General features: G+C 35.0%; 4 protein-coding genes across 6 annotated transcripts; 1 reads left to right on the top strand and 3 right to left on the bottom strand.

Annotated features, from left to right (window-relative positions):
- The first annotated feature begins 551 nt into the window (after window positions 1-551).
- LOC147570749 (Zn-dependent exopeptidases superfamily protein) lies at window positions 552-3,751 on the top strand. Its single transcript, XM_086657286.1, has 11 exons — window positions 552-933; window positions 1,044-1,101; window positions 1,244-1,360; window positions 1,579-1,716; window positions 1,818-1,887; window positions 1,983-2,038; window positions 2,219-2,344; window positions 2,441-2,580; window positions 2,916-2,988; window positions 3,083-3,157; window positions 3,245-3,751. Exons 1-11 carry the CDS (start codon window positions 809-811, stop codon window positions 3,566-3,568), a joined length of 1,302 nt encoding a protein of 433 aa, XP_086513412.1. The 5' UTR covers window positions 552-808; the 3' UTR covers window positions 3,569-3,751.
- Window positions 3,752-3,998: 247 nt separating this feature from the next.
- Window positions 3,999-10,037, bottom strand: LOC147570748 (MATE efflux family protein). Of its 3 annotated transcripts, none has more exons than XM_086657283.1 (16): window positions 9,996-10,037; window positions 9,770-9,943; window positions 9,135-9,534; window positions 8,570-8,709; window positions 8,290-8,433; window positions 8,039-8,199; window positions 7,654-7,789; window positions 6,589-6,685; window positions 6,006-6,106; window positions 5,649-5,812; window positions 5,264-5,335; window positions 5,015-5,131; window positions 4,802-4,897; window positions 4,568-4,689; window positions 4,401-4,458; window positions 3,999-4,208 (listed from the first exon to the last, which is right to left on the bottom strand). In XM_086657283.1, exons 3-16 carry the CDS (start codon window positions 9,470-9,472, stop codon window positions 4,197-4,199), a joined length of 1,758 nt encoding a protein of 585 aa, XP_086513409.1. In that variant the 5' UTR covers window positions 9,473-9,534; window positions 9,770-9,943; window positions 9,996-10,037; the 3' UTR covers window positions 3,999-4,196. The 3 variants fall into 3 exon arrangements, with proteins under 3 accessions (XP_086513409.1, XP_086513410.1, XP_086513408.1); XM_086657284.1 differs by having other exon boundaries at window positions 9,135-9,521; window positions 9,996-10,023; XM_086657282.1 differs by lacking the exon at window positions 9,996-10,037 and having other exon boundaries at window positions 8,039-8,433; window positions 9,135-9,521; window positions 9,770-9,935.
- A 2,531-nt stretch (window positions 10,038-12,568) lies between these two features.
- On the bottom strand, window positions 12,569-15,934 carry LOC147570747 (uncharacterized). The gene is made up of 8 exons (XM_086657288.1): window positions 15,581-15,934; window positions 15,206-15,480; window positions 14,775-14,864; window positions 14,589-14,669; window positions 14,294-14,425; window positions 13,893-14,111; window positions 13,197-13,289; window positions 12,569-12,908 (listed from the first exon to the last, which is right to left on the bottom strand). The coding sequence occupies exons 2-8, from the start codon at window positions 15,449-15,451 to the stop codon at window positions 12,747-12,749; spliced, it is 1,023 nt and encodes a 340-aa protein (XP_086513414.1). The 5' UTR covers window positions 15,452-15,480; window positions 15,581-15,934; the 3' UTR covers window positions 12,569-12,746.
- Window positions 15,935-16,505: 571 nt separating this feature from the next.
- Window positions 16,506-20,199, bottom strand: LOC147570746 (inactive purple acid phosphatase-like protein). The gene is made up of 11 exons (XM_086657274.1): window positions 19,377-20,199; window positions 18,971-19,062; window positions 18,638-18,831; window positions 18,333-18,372; window positions 18,139-18,220; window positions 17,965-18,042; window positions 17,737-17,862; window positions 17,508-17,629; window positions 17,098-17,137; window positions 16,884-16,958; window positions 16,506-16,789 (listed from the first exon to the last, which is right to left on the bottom strand). The coding sequence occupies exons 1-11, from the start codon at window positions 19,673-19,675 to the stop codon at window positions 16,630-16,632; spliced, it is 1,308 nt and encodes a 435-aa protein (XP_086513400.1). The 5' UTR covers window positions 19,676-20,199; the 3' UTR covers window positions 16,506-16,629.
- Between the last annotated feature and the right edge of the window lie 3,049 nt (window positions 20,200-23,248).

The raw sequence follows: 23,248 nt of genomic DNA, 5'->3' as shown, positions 1-23,248 counted from the left end.
AGAACACCGGTAGATCCCAATCACTCCACCACTACCAGATCTATCCATAGTTAAATCACACCATCACGCAACGGTGAATGTCGAAAGAGAATAGAAAGAGGAAGAAAGGGTCAATCCCTCGCCGGATTGCAGAAGGATTAAACTAGAAACAACAACCGGTTTGTTATTTGATTTTGAAACCTAGGAGAGAGAGAGGGACGATTCTGAAGTGGTTTCTTAGAGAGAGGAGAGAGGAAAGTTCGATCTTATAAGAGTGCAAATTCAGAATTATTGAACTTGGGTATAAATAAAATAATTAGATGGACTTTAGGCCAGTTGTTTCATTGAAATTTAAACCAATTGATTCGTTGGACTTTAAACCAGTAATTTCTAAAAAGTTTAAATCGTGTTTATCACACTGTACCAATGCTTTTGTAATGACTATTGTAATTCATTCAAAAAAAAAAAAAAAGTCAATTCAGGTCACTAAGTCTTCATGCCCCAGCAAAAATTGGATGTCCCACTAGTTCCATGGTATGGGTAGAAAAGGGAAGAAATAGGGAGCGGAATCTGATGCCCGAAATCAATCATCGTGACCGTAGAACATGGAGGAGAAGATGGGAGGAAACTAGAGAGAGATAGAGAGAGAAACGAACACTTTTTTTTTTTTTTTTCTCTCTAAATGACGTTGAAAATCTTCATGACGATCGTTATTTTCCCCTACCTTCTATTCTCAGAAGAAAAACAGTAAAATAAAAACACAAATGAAAAGAAGAAGAAACAAAGAAGAAGAAGAACTTCTGTTTCTCTCTCTAATTTCTTTCTTCAGATGGGCTCTTCTTCTCACTTTATTATTATTCTCTTCTTTTTCTTTTTCTCTCTCCAACTATTAGTTAATGGCAGCAGCAGAAATCTTTCTTCCACACCCATCAATCGCGATCTCTATCATTCTAGGTTACTTTTTTTTTTTTTTACAATACCCACTTTTTCAATTTTTACTAACTTCCGATCTAAACTAACCCAATTTTAGGTTTTCATATCATTCTTTTATGTTGATTTTGCAGTGAAGATTTGCAGGAAGAGATCAAAGCCCTTGTAAATCGACACTCTAATAGATTTTTTGTAAGTACCCCCAACCACCCAGATTTAGAAATGACTAAAGGTTATAACTTTATCTTTCTTCTTCTATAATCACCCATACTTGAAATTTCACCATGAATTCATATCTCTGTCTTAATAATTCTCTATCTATCTATGTAAACAGATGGAAACAGTTACAACTCAAAATAAAGGCTATAATGCAGAGATTTCAGTAGTTACTTATACCAATTCTAAATCAAAGATCGATAATGATGATCGTTCCAAGTTTCGACTTCTTCTTGTAAGTATTCTAATTGCCACTACTTGTATATCATTTCCAATTGAGTAAGATATAGATAGATCCTTCACTCCTACATATTGGGCTAGAAATTTGAAATTAGGATAACTTTACCTTGTGAAGACGATTTTTATTAGTTCAGAGTTGAGGAGGCGATAAAGGGTTATCTCAGATTTGTCGTAATATCTGGTGTTTTTGACAGATGATTACTTGTCTTCCAGAGTTTCGGACAGCATGGGAGGGAGCTTATTACTTCTGAACTCGCGTTCAGACTTCTCTCAATCTTGAGTGGAGAACAACGAACCTCAAATGTCGATCCATCTTCCCTAAACAGTATACTAGAGAATCTAGTCATAAAGGTAACAAATTTGTCTTGTTTAAACTGGATTCATCAACCAACTTCCATGGAAAGAGTAATAATATTAATAATGTCTGAGTGGAATCCTGATGTGGGTTTCAGGTGGTACCTTTGGAAAACTTAAACGGTCGCAAACTTGTTGAAGCGGGAGATCTTTGTGAGAGACGAAACGGTAAGAAAGGCTCTCTTGTTCTTCACCTTCTGATGCTAAATACTAGTACCTTCTGTTGTTTACTGGTCTTACTGCCTCTCTGTCTTAATCTGCAGGAAGAGGAGTTGATCTTAACCGAAATTGGAGTGTAGACTGGGGCAAAAAAGAGAAAGTTAGTTCCTCCTTTAGTTTCCTCAGCTCATTATGTTCGTTATGGATCTGGTTTTACCGATGTTTTACCTCAAATATTGACACTCATCCATCCACTTCCACTTGGATTGCCTTCTTTATGTCTCCTACCCACACGGAATACATAACCATATCACTAAGATTTTGTCTGTCCAAATTGTAGGATTATGATCCATATGAAGAGAATCCTGGAACAGGTCCTTTTAGTGAGCCTGAGACTCAAATGATGCGGCAACTCACCAAATCGTTTGATCCGCATGTGTGGGTTAATGTTCATTCTGGAATGGAGGTAACGCGTGCTATACCAGTGTTGTTTTGTTTGTGTTTGAGACTGAGTTCCTGAGAATTGTTTATGTAAAATCACGGTCTTACATGATCATTGCAGGCCCTTTTCATGCCATACGACCACAGGAACACAACACCAGATGGATTAGCCTCTCATGTGATGAAGTCACTGCTTGAAGACTTGAACGATTTACACTGCCATGGGCGATGCTTAGTTGGATCTGGTGGCGGCTCAGTTGGGTTAGTATTCAATCATATCTTGACTTAACAAAAACTGAAGATCTCCCTAGAGTTTATAATCTAGCTGCTACCTAAAAGTTGATGCTAGATGATTCAACTTGATTTTAAGAAAACTAGACTCTGCATGAAAAAGAGTTTATAGTTCACACGGATAAGTCACCTTTGAAGTCTTCGTAGTTCCTTTCCCCTTTACAGGACTCGAGATCGACTTCTTAGCATCAGAGTGGAAAATAGTAATTTGTCTTTGTACAGTCAAATAATTGTCTAGGGACCAATCACAAATCTAACATGTTCAGTGTTGTTCGATCCTCCTATCTGATTGTTATATGTCGCAGGTATCTAGCACATGGAACTGCAACAGATTACATGTATGAAGTCGCCAAGGTCCCCATGGCGTTCACCTTTGAGGTCGGTACACTGTTATAATGTTCATAAACTATCATTCCAGAGGCGATGTCCTGTCCTGAAATCATAACCGCTTCTATTTTCGCGTGATAACCAGATCTATGGAGACACAGATGCCTCGTCGAAGGACTGCTTTAGGATGTTCAATCCTACTGATATCACCACCTTCAATGTTAGTAACTCCACAGAGCTAGACAGACGCTCCTTTCTATGTTAACTACAAAATCTAAACGACTGTTTTTTGTTTTCGGTGTTTCAGAGAGTTCTCGATGACTGGTGTGGTGTCTTCTTCACATTGTTCAACACCGCTAAGAACCGGTTTGATGGGATTAACACGAAAACTTCAGATTCGAAATCAGACAAGTGGATATCAATAGACGAGTATTTAGAAGGGTATTTAATGGAGAGAAGCAGTAGATATGGGAAGAGGACAGAGGTGCTTGAGCTAGGTATACAGGAGATAAGGACATACTTTAGGTTATTTCTATTATCATCAGTTCTGTTGATGTTTATGTTCTGTTCTAGAATTTCAAAGAGCAAGTGCAATACAATCAGACCACTTGTTTCGACGGTCTCACTCTGAGCTACTAAAATCAGAGATAGAGAGAGGTTAGAGAAAGAGAAAGAGATGTTAGTTTCCTGAAAACATCTCTTTCTCAGTCGAGGTAGAGTATTATTGAATTATGATAACCACACCACCAATTTGTGTATAAACAATTTTCTTTTTTCCAATCCCAGTATGTAGTGGAATGTCTGAGTTCTTGCATGAATCTATTTGCATTTTTTGTGAGTTAAGACATGGGACAGATACATAAACTAGGTTTCCCTTAATTGTTCTTAAATTCTAGAAAAACAACAATTATGATTGAGCTCTTAAGATAGAGAAATAGCCCCGATAACGATGTTCGTTGTTTCCCAAATTTCAGTATGTGAATTTCTCTGTGTTCGTTGTTTCCCTATTACATAATTGTAGATTAGAGATTAATGAGAAAATTGAAGTAAAGAGAAATGAGTTTCAAAATTGGCAACTTGTAATGTACGTAGCCTTATTTCAACTTGATCAAAAAAGAATTATAATGTAAAAATATTTCTAAGAGAAACAACAGTTTTAACTACAAGAGCAAATTACAGCTCGGTCAGGAAGTACCCAGCAAGAGGCTTAGATGTCGTAGACAAATGCGATTATCATATCCGTGACACCCCTTCAAATTTTATCCAGCAACCTAGAAAATCAGGAGGGGAAAGAATCTCATGACTGGGAATTGAAAGATCTAGTGTATAAAATAGAGTGGCAGTGATTTTGTAAGTTTGTGTGGGAAACGTTATGAAGACGAAACAAATGTGAAGATTGAAGATTCAATTGTTGCATATCTCACAGAAACAAATAAGAAGGTCAAGTCTTCATTTATACTAACCTCGCTTCTCTGTAAGTCTCTGTGCAAGAACCACCATGGTCCCGACTTTGACATTAATCTGAAATAAAAGTAAGAAAACAGCAAGGATGTCTAAAATAAACACTATTGGAAGCGTATCGAAAACCTAAATGGATTGATTTCAGATGAAAATAAGCTTCTATTTTTACCTGATACATCCTGCTACCGTACGTAATCCCATGAAAAGAGATAAACCCATCCAAACACCCGGAAGACCAAATACAGAAGGAGCATATAGCAAAAATGTAGAACATACAGCTCCAACTACCATCTACAATATCAATTCGATATTATTTAGGACAAAGCAATTTACATGATGAGTTTATGTGCACTAACTAACAAAAAGGAAATCGATATCTAAAACATCTTGAGGACATCTTTACCATAGATTGAGCCGAATATGCAAAGTCTGAAAGACCGAAGTAGAGACCATCAGAAATAAAAGCTACAGCGTTAAACGGTTGACTGGCGCAGACAAACTGTAGAAGAAGGTTACATCAAGAATGTCATTGACAAGTAAAAGAATGGGGCAAAAGAGAATGGTACCAAGAGCACAAAAATGTGATATAGACAAATTGGCAGATAGACGCACGTACCAGTATTCCAGATCTAACAATTCCTAGGACTTCCACGTCCTTGGTGAAAAATGTGGCAAGGGTACCGAAAGATGCCCCCAAAACTAAAGCTAAGAAAACACCGGTAAACAGCCCTATCTGGAGAAATTTGTATAACCATTACAAAAGACGCAATCGAATACTAGGAAACAGTAAGAAGTGAGGTAGAACTAGTTCAAATCTAGAATCCAATACAAAGCCTTAAATTAAGGGATATGCGGAAGAACTAACCTTCAATACAAGAAAAGTTACTTCTTTCACTCTGGGATAGTCACCCTCTGAGAAAGAACTTGCAATCATAGCCTATTGATTGATCATTAGAAAAATGAGTCCATAAAAATGAGCAGAGTTTGAGATGACCAATGTTAAAGATGTGAACTATGACGAGTAGTCACATACAACGATGTAAAAGGGAAGGCCTGTATCTCATGAACTAAAATGAGACTGGTAGTATTGCAGTTGCCAGAAGATCTAGGTTTATGCCAAAGAAAATGAAATAGCAGTATTCATGTAACTGGTTCATATGAGATTCTCTTATAACAGTTTATGTTAAAAAGTAGTCAGAAAGCAAGTGAAAACAAATTGAAACTTCGGTTGAGATTGCTAAGCCAGATACCTGAGCAGATGAAGCTAGGGCGTCTGTAAGGAGAGATACAGCCAACCACACTTGGAAGCATATCTGATGAGCCGCCATCCCTACTGGCCCTTGACGAGCGGCCATGGACGTTCCAAGTGTCACGGTAGCAAGGACAGCTAAAGTTCTTCCAACAAGGAAGCCACCTAAAAGTACGCATCTGTTATTAAATACATGCAAATGTGTGCTGAAACCAAGGGAAATTCTTAATTAAAAGAAGACGTGAGTATTTTTAAACATCACTGGCAGCAAGATTATAGACCACTAATTTGTCCCCAGCAAAGCCATTTCATCAACCATACATGCTAGCGATGTTATTACCAACAACAAAACACTCACCGCATTTTAGATAGCCACCAAACTGCAGATTTTCCATCTTTGGAGGCAATAATATAGCCCTCTTACTAAGAAACCAGACCATCAAAAATGTCACAATGTACCTGAATATTTTTTAATAGAATAAACAAGTACGATTGGTTAAAAGGCTCAATCAGTAAAGAAAGAAAAAAAAGGGTACAATGTGCATATTGGAGACTAAGCGGTGAATTTAATATACAAAACGTAGCAAAAAACACCAATCTCACCAAAAACTCAGATTCACATATGATTTCTAAGAGGATCTCCTACACCACTAAAACATGTCATATATAAACTATTCTTAGCTTTCATTTAAAGACCTTCCAGATATTACTGTCTTTACACTAAAAACAACTTATATTTCTTATAGGATGCTTGCTTCCTGCAAACCTAACAGATCAACTTATGCTTGCTTCTTAGAACGGCCAAAAATCAGTTAATAGCATTAGCAACCACAAAAAACATCATTTGGCCCGTCCATTTTTTTTTCAGGTAACCATTACTAAGTACGGTGTTTCTTCGATGACATTAAGTGTAAGAGAAGGGGGTGGAAAGATGAACATACTGAGACAAAACAGTAGCAATAGCTGCACCAATTACACCGAGGCGAAACGAATACATAAGCAATGGGAACAAAAGTACAGCTGAAAAGTTGCCAACTCCTGCACATAGATCAAAATATCAGTTCGTAGAAAGGATGTCTGGTATAAAAGCAGACACTCAGATGGGGGTAGGTTAACCAGTATCCTAATAGAACACAATAGCCGGGAAAAAACCAATTTAATGGGCTAAAATATTTGCAGAAAGAAAAAAGTCTCCAAGTAAGCTAGTTTCTCTTAATTTTACAAGTATTACTATATAGTAGGCCGTGCTTTAATATTTGGCGACCACAAATGATACATTTTATTTCATCAACATCCAGTATTTTACATGACAAATAGAGAAAAAAATAACAGATAAACTGCTCGTCAAAGAAATCTATGTCTCAAAATTTATCAAATGTAAACAAACAATTAATAAGGAATACTTTAATTTCTTAGACTAACACTAACCTCTTTTTATATAATTCTAAGGTAGCCTTGAAGACTCATAACCATTTCACACACTTTTTGCTCATTGACGTTTTTACTCGAATTGCTCAACTAAAACTTCAGAACATACTGAAAAAAAATTATTTCTCTCACCATTCCAAGGCACAGTGTTACAACTGGATACTGAAATTTATGAAGCAGGAGATTGAAAGGTCAGTTCCTGATGTTATGGCTGTACGAGTTTTATCAGCACTACTATATAACCACTCAGTGCACACAAATATGGCAGTACCTCTAAGAACACTATAGTAAGATGAAATTCCAATCAAATAGCAGCACATAGAGTCATAGACCATCAAAATGCTAGAATTGGATAGTTAAAAATGGATACTGTTATCACAAACATGTAGATCTGGACCTTTTGACAGAGAGCTCCACAGAGACTGTTTCTTAAAAGGCCAAAAGAAGGAATACGATGTGTACAATATGCTCAAAGTGAACAAAACGAAAAAAAAAACCTGGTGACGCGCGAAGATATATCAAACTCTTCGACTAATACAAGTAAATATATCTTATTTATAACTTCAAGAGATACTTGCCTAGACAAAACAGAGGAGTCTTTGTATCCTTAAAACCACGAAAAACACCTTGAAGAGCGAGAGAAACTACAGTTGCAGGAGCACCAAGGGCCCTCAGGGATAGAAATTGTTGTGCTAGAACCCTCATGGATGAAGCCTGTTCAGGGAACGAGTTTAAGATATACTCCTCCCTGTATAATTAACATGCATGAAGAGTCTGAGAGGCAACGGAAGAGGAAAGAGATACGATTTTGAAGAAATATTCTAAGGACACAAGTTTTCACCAAAAGACAATTTAATGAACTGTCTACGACTCGTGCTTCTATGCAAAGTGAAGAGCCAGGGGGATGCCGGGTATGTACATTTCATAAATAATATTACAAAAGGAAAAATATGAATAACTTACTGAAGATACGCCCATAATATTCAAGAAAAACCCAGAACCCAAATACAGTGCTAAAGCTTCAAAGGTACCAATCCCGAGAGCTAGTAACAGAGCAGTAGATACTGATGCTAATTGCTTTCTCTCAGTCCCTTCAAGTGGTCTACCATCACCATTACCCCCATCTGGAAAAAAAAAATAGCCAGGATTAGCTACAGAAAATAATAATTCTTGGTATTTGCTTACACTTGCTAGCAAATAATCTTTTATTTCACCTGAAGCAGATTCTTTGCTTGCACTTTTTGCGATGTCTTCCGCCACGAAAGAAGTAGCTACACTAAGAAGAGGAATATTGAATAGCTTTGATACGACATTGAAGATCGACACGGAAACACCAGCAGAAGCCAACTCCACAGGACCTTTAGAAATAAGATTTTTTTAATGGATGAAAAATTGACGGACTAATCAGAACCTCCAAATTCAAACCAACCTAGTAATCGATGTGCATGGATGAAATTGTAAAGCACCAAGTGTAGAAAGGCATAGAAATTTTACCAATCCTCCCAATATAAGCTGTCTCCATCAGTTGTGCTAAGGGGTCAAGAGCTTGTCCACCAATAGCTGGTAAAGAAAGAGATACAAGTTCATGCATGATATTTCGGGAACTTGATTGACTGATTGGTGTCTCTGTTGGCCTGTTGATAACAGATACAAGTTATTAACAGCTGAATAAAAATCATAATGAGTCATTCTATTAAAGAAAAAAAGATTTATAGGGCCTATCCGCTTCAATAGTTTCACTGTCTAAAACGTGACGTGTCATGTTAAGACCGAATATTATGACCCATTGAAGAAAAAACAACATATCCTCGTGCAGGCAAAAGTTTCTTTATGAACGGAAATGGGTATTTCTTCTCTTGGTGCAGGCAATTTTTTTTTTTGAAAACATGCAGGCAAAAGTTTTTTTTCAAGAGGAAATGGGTATTTCTTATCCTAGTGCAGGCAAAATAATACAAGAGAAGTATATACTCGTGGAGCATAGATTATGTCTGTCGGGAGGTCATTTCAGGTACCAACTTGAATAAAACAGTGAAATCTAAAGAAATCACGTAAGACTTACAAAGTTCCCTCCTTCGAACGGCTTGGAACACAATCGTTCTCTGAACTAGGTGTCTCCTCAACATCATAGGGACCACCATGATCGCAGTCTGAAACCTTATTACTGACCACGTGAAAAGCACACCTTCTGCTTGCCTGCGAAGACAACAACAGCTTCGTACGGCGATGACAAATACTCATACTGTTGGTCGAATTCGTGCCGTTCTTATTCCTGGGTGATACTAGTTTGGTAGTTGCCTGAGCACAACCAAGGCTGGAAACCCTTGTCATTTTGTTTACACACATTTTGCTCATTAGTCCATTAGGAAGTGAACCACCTTGCATATTTGTAACCCTCATGATCCTAAGCTTCGTCTGGGCCGGAGTTGCTCCAAATTAATGTAAAGAACTGAACATGGTAACTAAAAGAGATAATTCATTACACACTACTCAATTAAAATATGAACCCTAACTAAGGAGTCAATAGATTTTCAAGCATTATTATATACTAAGTAACAGATTAAACAAGAAAATCTCTAAGTAACAATTGAAAGGAAACAAACAAAGATTGAAAGGAAAGAAACAGTTTGTTAATCAAAACCGACCGACGATCCATTGTTGGGTATAATATGAAGATAAAATGGAAAAGGGTTTTACCTTGCTTGTGTGTTTCTAGGGTTTAGTTTGTGAAATTCAGGAGGAGGTTAATGACAAGGAAGACAATTTCTCAGAATCTCGTGTCGTGGCAACTCACAACTACTAGTACTCTAGTAGTATACAAGTACTAACAAAATAGGGCCTGTGGCTGTGGGTTTAAAAGAGAGTAAAAAACTGTCCATTTTAATACTTCTGGACCTCACAGTTCACATTTTCCCAAGATTACATCATATTAGAGCGAATCGTGTTGATAACGTGTGGTTTAAAATGGAGTAAAAAATGGTCTTATATTCACCTGTCTTGTTGTATAATGGTGCATACCAACTTTCTTGGTTGCTAGTGATACCAGTTATTTGACACTTCTAGGCTTAGGGGGTGGTAGTGGTTGGGGACATTGGGGGACATGAAATTAGGTTATTGGTTGGGGACATTTGAAATGTCTCCAAATGTCCGTGTTATTGGTTAGAGACATTTTAAATGTCTCCAAATGTCCGTGTTATTGGTTGGGGAAATTTCAAATGTCCCCAAATGTCTGTGTTATTCGTTTGGGACACGAAATTAGGGACATTTGGAGACATTTTAGTGTAAATTTGGAGAGCTTTTGGAGAGAAAATGTCTCTCAAAATATGGAAGACACTTGTAGACACTTGGGGACATTTGAGTAAGGAAGATAATAAAAATAATTATTATTATCAAATCATATTATAATAATATTATCTTATTATTATATTACTATATTATTATTATTATTATTATTATTATTATTATTATTATTATTATTATTATTATTATTATTATTATTATTATTATTATTATTATTATTATTATTATTATTATTATTATTATTATTATTACTGTTGTATTATTTTTATTATTATTATTATATTTTATTTGAGTAAGATGATAAAAATAATAATTATTATCAAATTATATTATTATAATATTATCTTATTATTATATTATATTATATTATATTATATTATATTATATTATATTATATTATATTATATTATATTATATTATATCACTATTATATTATACTATTATATTATTATTATTATATTATACTATTATATTATTAATATTATATTAACTATATTAAATAATAAATATTTACCAATTGTCCATCAATGTCTACAGATATCTATGGATGTCTACAAAAGTCGAAAAATATATATATTTGAAAATATTAATTAATTTTTTTTATTTCATATGGTAAGACAGTAATAATATTAAAATAATAAATATCAACTAAATATCTATCAATGTCCACAGATATTCACGGATGTCTACGAAAGTCGAAAAATATATTTTCAAAGTAGTAGTGCAAATATTTTATTTTATATGATTAGGTAATAATGATGATATTAAAATAATAAATGTCTACCAATTGTCATCAATGTCCACATATATTCACGGATGTCTACGAAAGTCGAAAAATTTATTTTCAAAGTGGTAGTGTGACGCAGCGGAAAACTGATAAAAAAGCCTTAGAACTCCGTCTAAAGACTATTGAACCGAAATTGATAACAAGAATACTAAAATACTGAATTTTATTGATTGAATGAATGACTGAAACAACTTCTAAGCCCTCATTATATAGACTTAGGGTTTCCTAATCTTGGTCAAACTCCAATAGAAACTCCTAAAAAAATAAAATACTAGAATAGTAGAAATCCTAAACTGAAAACAATTACCAAAAATAGAAAAAAACTAGTAAAAGTCCGTTTTGAAGCCCTAAACGATGGAATTTGCCACTCAAAGTGGGCCCGTTGTGGCAAAGCTACAATGAATGACCGGAACACTATTTCGCACAATCCCTCAAAATTTCGTCCAATTCCGACACCCGTAGCTTCGATTTTGGCCGTTTTAGTCTGTCACCCTTGTATTTGGCCGCTTCGATCTCACCCATGTATTTCTCAGCCAATTCCTCTACATCATAGTGCAAATATATTATTTCATATGATTAGACAATAATGATACCATTAAAATAATAAATGTCTACCAATTGCCATCAATATCCTCAGATATCCACAAAAGTCGAAAAATATATTATTGAAATATGAGTACAAATATATTATTTCTGACACTAATGATAATATTAAAATAATAAATGTCTACCAATTACCCTTCAATAATAATAATACTAATAATAATAATAATAATAGTAATAATATCCAATACACATTTTGTCCATGGATTCAATATGTTAAAATGTCCCCAGGACATTTTGTCCATGAACCAAATGTCTTGAAATGTCTCTAAGACATTTTGTCTATGAATCAAATGTCTTGAAATGTCCATAAAGACATTTTGTCTACGGACAAATGTCCCGAAATGTCTTGAAATATCTCTGGAACATTTTGTCTCTGAGTGTCCTCCAATGTCGTCCAATGTTTGCAACAAGTGTCAATTTTCAGGTTACTTGATCCCAAAAAAACACTAGGTAATTCTCACTTGTAGGTGGTAATTCTCATTTGTAGGTGAAAGAAGAAAATCACTTTTTTGTTTTCTCAACCATACTTGTTATAACAAACATCAAATATGCAGAGGAACGAGAATGATTAACAACATTGAGGAAGAACAAGAATGTGCCTCCTCTTCCTCAATGTTGTTAATCATTCTTGTTTCTCTGCACATTCGATCACTCTTACTGTGTTTTTAACATGAAAAGCCGCGTTAGGGGGATCCAGAAAATGGTATTTGAGGTTTTTTTTCACTTGTGTACTTCAGAGCCTAAAAAACAGTCGCAAGAAAACATCTTGTCACAGAGAATTTTCAATCAATAACTTTCACTACGAATTAAAGCTAGCACCTTTCCATTAACGAAGAACAATAATATATTCTCGCCCTAAAGGGGCGAACCGAAAATGATTACATGTAAAGATTGCACTATTTTATTCGAACTAGAACATATAAATTGTCATCTGAGATATTCTACAGTTCTACCCGACTTGTTTCGTTCGCTGACCGCTGTCTAGATGTTCTCTCCTGGAGGTAACTCGGCCAGCTTTGGAGAAGTTCCAAGTACCCTCTCCATATCAAATCGCACCTCAATGTTCCGAATGCTATACCCAACCACCATGAGCCAGTAAAGAAGCTTCGCTAGTTCTGGTGCGCTCGTCTCTGTTGCTGATGTCTGCAAATCAATGATGAGAATGAATCTGAATATGTCAATCAACCGGAAATCGTGCTGTGGTACTTTTAGAACTAAAACCGACATTCATCAGTTCATGACTTGACATTTTTGAACGGGTCTAAAAGGCCAGTGGCGTTCTATTATCACTTAAGTAAATATCGTCCAGGACTAAAATTGAGTATAAAAATTAGAACTCGTTCTAGTTGGAAACATTCATGAAAAACATTATCATGTATTGATAAACAATAGAAAATGGGACAAGGGAAGTTGTTCTTAGTGAAGGCAAACCTTCATTTGCGAGGGATCTGAAACTGCCAAGAGACGTTTTATGAAGGTGTTCATAGCCACGACAACATCCTCACCGGCATTACTAGATAGTTCCTGCATAAGTTGGGCACGTTAAACACTTAACAACTCCACGCATGCCAGATACAAGATTGTAAATGACTACTACTAATGCTGAAAAGAGTGACTCCATAAGGATGAATAGCTGGTAAAAGGAACATGAGCTTATACTGTAATACCTAGCCGAAGTTTACTTTGGTATCTTTGATGATAAATCCACAGATAGAGCATTTCTATATGTAAACGGTCGTTGTCATGAGACCCATTATTTGGTGACCAGACTGATTGTGTGAGTAGATTTAATTCCTCGTGGCCATATAAGGTACAACATACGTCATAACTAGCACAATAAGAATTCCATGCAAGCGCCATGTATGGGGTATCAACTTCGAGATACGAGGCAATCAAGGTAGTTTCATTTCATAATTTTCATCAGTGCCACAATCAGGTGGACAAAGCTTCTTTGTCCATTGAAATCAATTAGCATTAGAAAGTGAAAACATGTCAGTATTCCAAATAACTGCGCTGAAACTAGACGTATTTTACCAGCCCACCAATTATCAGATGCAACAAAAACTTAAAGGATGATACAGAAATAACTGAAAATGCATTTAACCATCAGTTCGCTTTGCCTCCTACCTTCAGATTTTGTGGCTCAAGAGATTTAAGGTAATCCAACAATGCATTTTGTCCACTGAAGGCCTTTCTTCCAACCTGACGATTTAGTTCCTCAATTTCGGCTTCAAGTATTTCAATGTATTTTACCGCGTCTATTTTCTCAGGACCAGACACATTATTCCACCTGATAACTTCCCCTGTCACATTTTTCTGAGTCCCTGGTGCATAATCTGGTTTATCCTGCAACAATCATGAGCACGAATAACGGGTTGCACAAGTAATAAGTCGGACTCTCGAAGGCCACTTTCTAGATGATGCAAATTGCAGAATCATTCAAACATAAACAGAAAGAAAATGATGCCCACAGCCACCAAGCACAACGACTAGAAAGTAGTAACTAAATAAAGCGAAGTGAAAATTACTTTATTTTCTTGAACTTCGGGGAGAGCAGCCTGTTCCAGACTCTGCTGCAGTTCCATACGATATTGAGCATTTCTAAACATGTAGCCAGTCATCAAAACACTGTACATGAGCTGAGCTAGATTCTCAGCAACCTGAACAAAGAACCAAGCGTTTTTACTACCACAACGAGCACTAAATATTCAAAAGTACTACACAACTAATGCAGACCCAAGACAAAAAAGTTGAACACTGTCCCAAGATTGCTCATTAATCAATAAAGCAAAAGAATTTCATGACGTTGAAGCAAATACTCACAGTAGTAACCGTTACAGCGAAAAATTGAGGGGGTAGAGTTCCGATCATATTCGTCACTGTCTGCCTCATGGCATCAACTACCTACATACAGGAAAACCCACATTGAATTTGTCTTTCAAATTGATAGGGCAACATGAAACTTCAACAAACAAATCAAAAATTGAAGAAGCAGGGCGGAAAACAGACCTGCTGGGGTGCCCTTTTCACGAATAACTCCATGAATTCAGGTTGGACATTTTTAACATACTCGAGCAAAATATCCCTCCTACTTTTCGGCTAATGAACAACCACAAAAAGTATTCAAAAGTAAACTTTCAAACAAATCATAAACTCTTTGCGGAATTAAAACAAAACATGTTATCTACAAACACAATGGTCACAAAACCCATGCTCATTTTCATCACTAAACCCTAGTTGTATCATCAAATTACCCCCTACTTTTATGGCTAGTGAAAATACACAAAAAGGGTAGGAAGTAAACTTTCGAACAAATCATAAATTCTTTAAGGAATTAAGACAAACACATTATCTACAAACACAATAATAACAAAACCCATGTCCTTATATTCATCACTAAACCCTAATTGTATAATTCAAATATAAGTAAGAGAGATTACCAGAGTACCGTCTGGGGGTTTGGTGTAGCCGGCTTCATTGGTGTTATTATTATCACCGGGAGAATTAAAAGAGCGTATTAAAAAACATCTTCCTCTTCTGCTGGTTTTAATTGGGAATCTAACGTAGGAAGAAGAGAGAGAGCGATGTGATGATGATGATGAGATATTAGGAGAATGGGATGAAGAAGAAGAAGTTGATGATGATGATGGAATGAGGGTTGACCACTTGAATGTCAATGAACACATTCTCTTCTCTTCTTCTTTCCTCACTCTCTCTCTATCACTCTCCCCTGTGTTTTATTTTTTATTTTCTCTCTCTAGAATATAACCTCTCAGAAGGATCTGCCCCTGCCCTGCCTGCCTGTCTGTTGAGACCTAAGCAACTAATAATCTAAACAAGATTTTGTGAACATTTTTATATTCTAATACTATATAGTGTTGAATATCCTTTAAACAAAAAAAAAAAAAAAAATATAGTGTTGAATATGATTGGACTATATTTGCCAACCACGGTAGCAGAGTTGGCAGCATATCTACTCGGCAATACCAAAACCCCCGTATTCAATTGTATGCAAGTGTAAATCGAAGATTATTGAATTTGAGTATAAATAAAAAATAATAACGATCCAGTCGATAATATAGTACACCTACTCGAACTCATCTATTTTTTTTAAAAAAAAAGAGAGATAAACTCTCTAAATCTTGATTAAGATAAAAACCCATGATTATACAACATATAATTTGGATAACAACTCTATTTGTAAGAGTAAAAAAAAAATATTGTTCTCCTGTAGAGTGATAAATATCATAAACAAATGAATCAAAATTTTTCACTCCCACTGACATTATAAAAACCATATATCACTATTATTAGTACGACAATATATCACTATTAGAACGATGTGTTAGTACGTATAAGCAAAAACACAGTTATCTTTGAACAAAGATCTTCAGACAATACGCCGTAATAGTCAAACTCTAGTTTTTGAGATCGAAATACTTGTTACCATAGCAAACGAAGTTATGAAATCTGAGGAACCAACAGAATTGGAAGAGCTGCTTTCAGACTGAAGTCATTAAACAAAGCTTTCCTGTACGTGTTTGATTCCCTTTCCCGTTGCTTCTGACCCAATTTTTCAGCAGATACATAAACATCATGGATCATTGTAATGTAGATGTATGTACAGCTTTCATTTTAAATCTATTTTGTTCATGGAATCAAATTAAAATGATACTGTCGTGATATCGAGACTATAGATCAACATAACAAAATCAAGGCAAAAGATCTGATTAACAAGTATGCCAAAAATGAAAGAATGATTAAATAAAAAACTAACATTTCTACTGTTTTGTTTACACACTATTTCAGTCTTTTGAGTACAAAAAATATGGTCTCAAAAATAAATATTTCTGAATTCTACACTTCATTGTGAAAGTGAGCCTGGTTGTTCATCAATTGGAGGTGGTGAAGAAGACCCAAACTCGAGATGTGGGTAGACACCAGGTGGTCTCTCTCGAGGCTGAATTGATAGCAACTGGCTGGAGTCACCCACGACGTCTGCCCATCCGTAATGAGGTTCAGCCCTTCGAGATAGAAAATGCAGTTTTCGTTAGTTTTGATTTAGCAGGAGGGACAAATTCCAATCTAAAGTTATGTATACAGATTATATGAGCTTACTCATAATAGGTTTCCTCATCCACAACGATATCCCAGCTTTCAGCTGTTGTGCTTTTACCGTATTTGTGTACTTTCCTGAAGATATAAACTTTGCTTATTCAGACAACATTGAATCAAGTCGATATAGGAACTACACTGAAGAGTAACAGTTCGTCCATACAAGCTAAGTTGGTATAATGGTTATAGGACGTTTCCACATTGCGGAGGTACTTACCCGTTTCCAAAGTGCTCTTCTCCCCACGTTCTCGACCAACCTTGAAATGACATGAAAAACATCTCAGTGATATTTAAATTTGCGAAGGACATGACAAATTGTAAAAACAAAATTAGGGAAAGCATGGTAACTAATCACAATAAAGACGGTACATAACTAGTTACTTCAGAGAAAAGGTTTTTCTTAAATATGTTTTAAGGTTTGCATTAATTACCGATTTCCTACCTTTGCTGCTCAATATTAGCTTATATTGGTGTATGACATTTGGGTATTTAAAATGATCTAGTAAGATAAGTTTGCTGTACCAAAAAGCATCAAGGCTGTAATCATGCAGGTTGGTTGCATTTCAAACAGTTTAAGAGTAAGGAGTGTAGCAATTGGAGATTGGATGACAAAGAGAAGAAGCATACGTTCTCCAGCAGGTGAAACATGCCACGTCTCTCCTTGTCGTGATCCTATGCCTGAAACAAACCTTTCTTCCCACTTGTCTCCCCATTTGGTTCCTAATTCTGTCTCTGCCCATTTATCTGTCCTGGGAAAAGGAAGAGATAGAGAAACTTGATAGTCAATAGAAACCTCGACACCCACAATATTTCAACTAGATAAAATTGAAGTCAAACAAGAGAGTTTTGAACAAACCATTTTAGGACGGATCCTCTTCCATCGTAGTGCTCTCCCCATTTCTCCCACCACGATTGCTCGTTCAACCTACCATATTTATGAGCTCCTTTTTCTGTCCAACCTTTAGCATCATATTTCTCCCACCTACATGCAAGAAATAAATCACCATTATATGCTTCCTTTTCACAATCGAATCGATTCTACTTAAGTATGAAGCTATAGAGTAATACTGAGATTCACACTCACCATTTCTCATACCATCCTGCATTCTCAGTTCCTGATTTCGCTTGTTTCTCCGCACTTCGCTCTATCCTTGCTAAATTACTGTAATTCAGAATATTACATATTTAGGCAGATCAAACTCGGTGGTAGATTCTTCATAACTTACAAAAATAGTACATAAGTTTATTTTAAAGCTACCTCCATTCATCTTGATGCAGAACTTCTTGCCATGTTTCCCACCACGCATCCCCTTCGGCGTTTTTCCCTGATTTCTCTACGCCTATAGGAACCGTAACTAATGAAAATAAGCACTAGAACAATAATTGTGCAAATTCGAGATAGCATTTAGCATATCAAAGAAGAAAGTGATGAATGATAAAGCGAGTAACTACCTAGTTCTTTGTATCCAGTCCAATCACTTTTCTCCCACCACTGTTAAGATATTAAAAAAGCCAATTAAACGCATCTACATTGGATAACAGTCATCCTGGTTTTGAAAACAAAGTAAAGATGCATCGTTGCAATATGCTAAATGGTTGAGTAGCAGCATTGATACACCAGAATGAACAAAAAACTAGTATCTATTTCACACATTTGGGAAAAGGGTGCTTCGTGATCAAACAGAAAAGAAAAATTACACGAGAAGACAAAGGACAATGTAGGTCATACACGAATCTTAGTATAAGCAGAAGTATACCGTTTCTTTCCATTCCGAAGAACCATCCTGGCATTGACCACCCATCTTAGTCCAGCGGCATCTATACCCATTTTCTCCAATGTCTTCTCCACTTTCACGGTACCAAGTACTTCCATCTTCATTTGTACCAGTTTCGTTTACATTTTCATTTAACAAACTGATTCCCCAATCTTTCTCATTAGCAATACCAGTATCTACAGGGATAGTATAAGTTGAATTACCAGGCATTTATGATAATACTAAAAATTCATCCTTTAACTAATTGACACTATTAGTCCAAAACTGAAACACGCATTAGGTTAGACATTATATGGTTTATTGTTGATTCATTACCTCTTTTAGGTGGAGTGTCACGAGACTGTGGGGCAGTATTTCTCGGAGTACACCGAGGATAGAACTTCTTTTGTTCCGAAGCACCACGAGGTCTGCAGTAAACAGCAAGAGAAAAATGCTTTTCTTTTTTCAGTAAAAAAAAATGTCATCTTTAAACATTAACTGATTGAACTCTATACATACTGGTCATATTCCATCAAAGGTAGAGCTGATCAATTAATGTTTGCAAAGTTTAAATTATCAAGTGTAATGGCGAAAAAGGTTGATGCTTTTTAGCAAAAATCAAGTTGATCTAGGGTTACTAAGTACATTACAGTAAGCGGAAGCATCAAAATTGAAGTTAAGTGACAGATCAAACTAAGCACTAGTACAATTTAGTACCTAGATGGGTAAACAGAATGAATACCTAGATGAAGCGAAAGGAGTAGTAGTAGGAATAGCTTGAATACGAACTTGACGTTGAGTTTTGTTGGAATCCAACCTGATCAAATCATCAGCATTCTCAACAACACTCTTCCTTGAACCAGATTTCCTTCGAATGAGAGACACAGAGTCAGAACAAATGATGCTTGTGGAACTTTTCCTCTTGTTCTGAAAATGCAGTTCAAGATACTGAGGATGAATTGAATCAAGAGTTTTGTGTTTGAGACGAATGAACGGAGAAGAAGAAGAAGAAGCAAAGTGAGTAGTAGAAGTAGTTGCCATTATCTCTATAGCTTATACTAACAACAATTCCATTTATATATACATATATAGAGAGGGAAGAGGATTGAATAAACCCTAGGTTTTCTGTTTTAGGTGATTGGAGTTGGGAGAGTACGAAACTAGAGAGATGAAGATTTTATAGGGCGAGGAAGTTGGGAGGGGTTTAGAGAGAGAGAAGCAAGTTGGAGTTGGAGATGGTGATGGATAGATAGATTTGGAAGAGGGGGAGAAGATCCGTTGAGGAGATCTTCCATCAAAAATCCCATGCCAACTTTTTCGCACAATATCTCTCACCTTTTTCCAATAACATAATGCCACGTGTGATCGGTTCAACTTTGCTAATCAAAGATAATGTCTCTTAATTTTGAATTGTGAATCAAAATTCCTCCCCCTATTAAACACAACCCCCTCCTCAACAAAAAAAAAAAATATATTAAACACAACCCTATCCCACAAAATTGTCACTGCCCGTTTCCATAACCTCTACACCCAAATCCCAAAAAATAAAAAGGGAAGAATCTCGAAAATTTTCATTCTACTCTAAATCACCCACCTTTAGAAAATCATTTGAAAATATTGGAAGATTGTGTGTCGATCTAATAGGGTTTTATAGAAATTTACATTTGTACTTTTCTTTTTCAACATTTCGTAGGACGAAAAATTATTTTATATGGTGTAATTTATTAATCAAATTCATTAAACTTTATATTAATTCAACTTTATATTATTATTAATTATATTAAACTTTATTATTATTAAGATTTATTAAAATTATTATTATTATTAATTTTAAAATTTTATATTACTATTAATTATTAAATTTATTATTATTAAACTTGTATATTAAACTTTTTATGAAAAGTTATTTTATATAGTCCTTTTTTATTATTATAAAAGTACGCATAAACCTAAAATTTATTAATTCAATTCATTAAAGTTTATTATTAATTCAACTTTATAACATTAATTCAAATTTATGTCATTATCAATTATACTAAAATGTGTTAAATTTATTATTATTAGAATTAATTTTAAAATTTATTAAATTTATTAAAACTTATTAATAAAATTTATTAAATTTGTATTGTTATTAATTTATTAAAATTTTAAAATTTATATTATTATTAATTATTAAAAGTATTATTATTAAAATTAATTATTATTTATTATTTATTATTTATTATTAATTCAAATTTGTTAATTAAAATTTATAGTCCTTTCACATATCTATTAAACTTTCAACTCGTCTATATTGAGTGATTTATAGAGCTTTGATTATCCCGAAAGAGTAAGGACAGATCAACTCTCATTTAATCCTTTTTTAATCATACAAAATAAAATTTTAGAATTCTAAAAAAAAAAAATCATATGACACATGACTTATTGTGAAATGATAACCATAAAACCTTATCTAAAAGAATGAATATAAAGATACATTTTTCTAAATGTCTGCGTCAACCTTTTTAGTGACAACAACAAAGTCTCATGACTTGTTGGTGTGGATCTTTCTCCTATGGGGCTCATATGACCTAATCAATATAAACCCACCATTCGTCAAAACCTACACAGGTGAGGTGGGAACAACCTGATGACTACGTGTCTCTTTAGCCAATGGATAAGATGAGAAAATGCCAAACTTACGTGTAAGAATTAGTAGTGGTTTAGAATCCCTGAAAGAGGAAAGGAAGAAAGTGAGTCTCAATTTCTTTTTAAACACTTGTCATCCACACTTTTGAGGTAACCATAGAAAATAAAGTTTGCAAATTTTTGTCAAGTTTAAGGAAAACAAGCATGTTTTATGAATCATATGATCTTATCCTTATTTTTTTAAACAAGTCTAGTTTTAAGTTCTATCAAATTGTTCTTGCTCAAATGGTTTAAATCTTTTTTTTCTTATTAGTTGTTCAATTGTTTGTGGTTACAAGTTTTATAACACAAAATATACCTTTTTATTAAGAGAAAAATCATATGATATAATGATATCAAGAGAATGCAGTTAATAGATGCTTGCTTGAGGTTGAGGGGAACAACAAAATAAAGGAGGAGGTGATAGAAAAAAAAATGACTACTATTGTAAAGAGATGAAGTGTATTCATAGACGATATCTTGATTTATGTTGAAACTTCGTATCATACATGTTTAAAGCTTGATTTTAGAAAATACCGAGCACTGACATAACATTGAAATGTATAGGCATTTCTATACGAATTACAAATTAATTTGTTATTTCACTAAGGATTTTTATTTAAACAATTTCTTAGTTCAAATTTTGTTTTGCTTTCATTTATTTAAAATAATCATAAGGTCGACAAGTGATAGTTGGTATTGCATGTACTCTAAAACACTGGATCAGGTTTCAAGTTCGATTCCCAGGGAGGTTAAATTCATCATTTGAGTTAGATGGGCACAAACTTAATATGGTATCATAGCTAGGTCATCTCCACACGTGACGTGACGTAGTCCGAAAAGAAAGAAAAACACGTGTTAAGCTGAAATACCCCACACGTGTGGGGACGTGTGAGACTAATTCCACATGCGAGAAGGCTAGCATATCTTCTGGTGGTTCCTCCTTGTAATTTAGAATTTGGTAGGGTTGGAGTTTGTTCAATTATTGAAAAAAACATGAAATTCTTACCTCAAACCTTTTAAGACATAACTTCCCTTCACCACAGAAGTGCAATAAGAGCAAGAGTCTAGATCATACTCGATTACTCCCTCAATTTGCTCTCTCCTAATCCTCTGAGGCTCTGACTGATGTTGTGACGTCTCATTTAAACGTAGAACAAATAGAGAGAGAATATGGTCAAGAGAGGTCACGGGACATTGCCACATATAATTTCTGAGCTTCGGTAGGATTTTTCTATTTATTTTGTGAACGGTTGAGATCATTCTAGGGTCCATATATAATTTGCATTTGAATGAGAAGTCGTACTCCTAGTCGGCCCAATTAACATTCGTGAAATTAAACAGATCTTCCTTTATAAGTTTGAATATGAAAACACCAAGAACATCATAGCTCTAGTATGGCAAATTGATAGGAAAAACTCTTTGAATGTAGTGCCCTCCAAATCACTCAACATTAGCCCAAAAAAAAAAAAATTACAAGCTAATAAGGAAGATGTGTATCGGGGGATTACATTTCAAATGTCCACTAATCTTCAAGTCATTAGTTTGGGACACGCAAAAAGCTGGTCACACTTCAAGGGACCAATCGGGAAACAACCCTAATAAAAATGTTTGATGCATGGCCTGAATGGTTGAACTTGTTGGCTCTAAACTCAAGAAATCATTCCTTTTAAGAAGTTGAACTCACTGATTTTACCCAATGTCTAGTTGATCACCCTTTTCTCACTGACTCTCTTGTTCTTTAGGTTTTAATGCTATTTAACTCGATGTAGATGTAGTCTCATATTCCAAATTCAACCTAGTCTCCTCCTCAAATAAGGTTGTGTAATAGTTCCTCGTCGTCCACATCATTATAAATGAAAAAATATTAGTTGTCAAAGTTTTTTATTATGTGAGATTCTGCAGTGGCGCTTACAATCGTTGTAGTCTATCCGAGGTCGACAATTA

The sequence above is a fragment of the Eschscholzia californica genome, unplaced genomic scaffold (assembly GCF_041429995.1).
Source record: "Eschscholzia californica isolate CP2 unplaced genomic scaffold, dmEscCali1.0.p SCAF_1, whole genome shotgun sequence".
Classification (NCBI taxonomy): domain Eukaryota; kingdom Viridiplantae; phylum Streptophyta; class Magnoliopsida; order Ranunculales; family Papaveraceae; genus Eschscholzia; species Eschscholzia californica.
The sequence above is the reverse complement of the archived record's forward strand: the minus strand, read 5'-3'. Positions and strand labels throughout refer to the sequence as shown.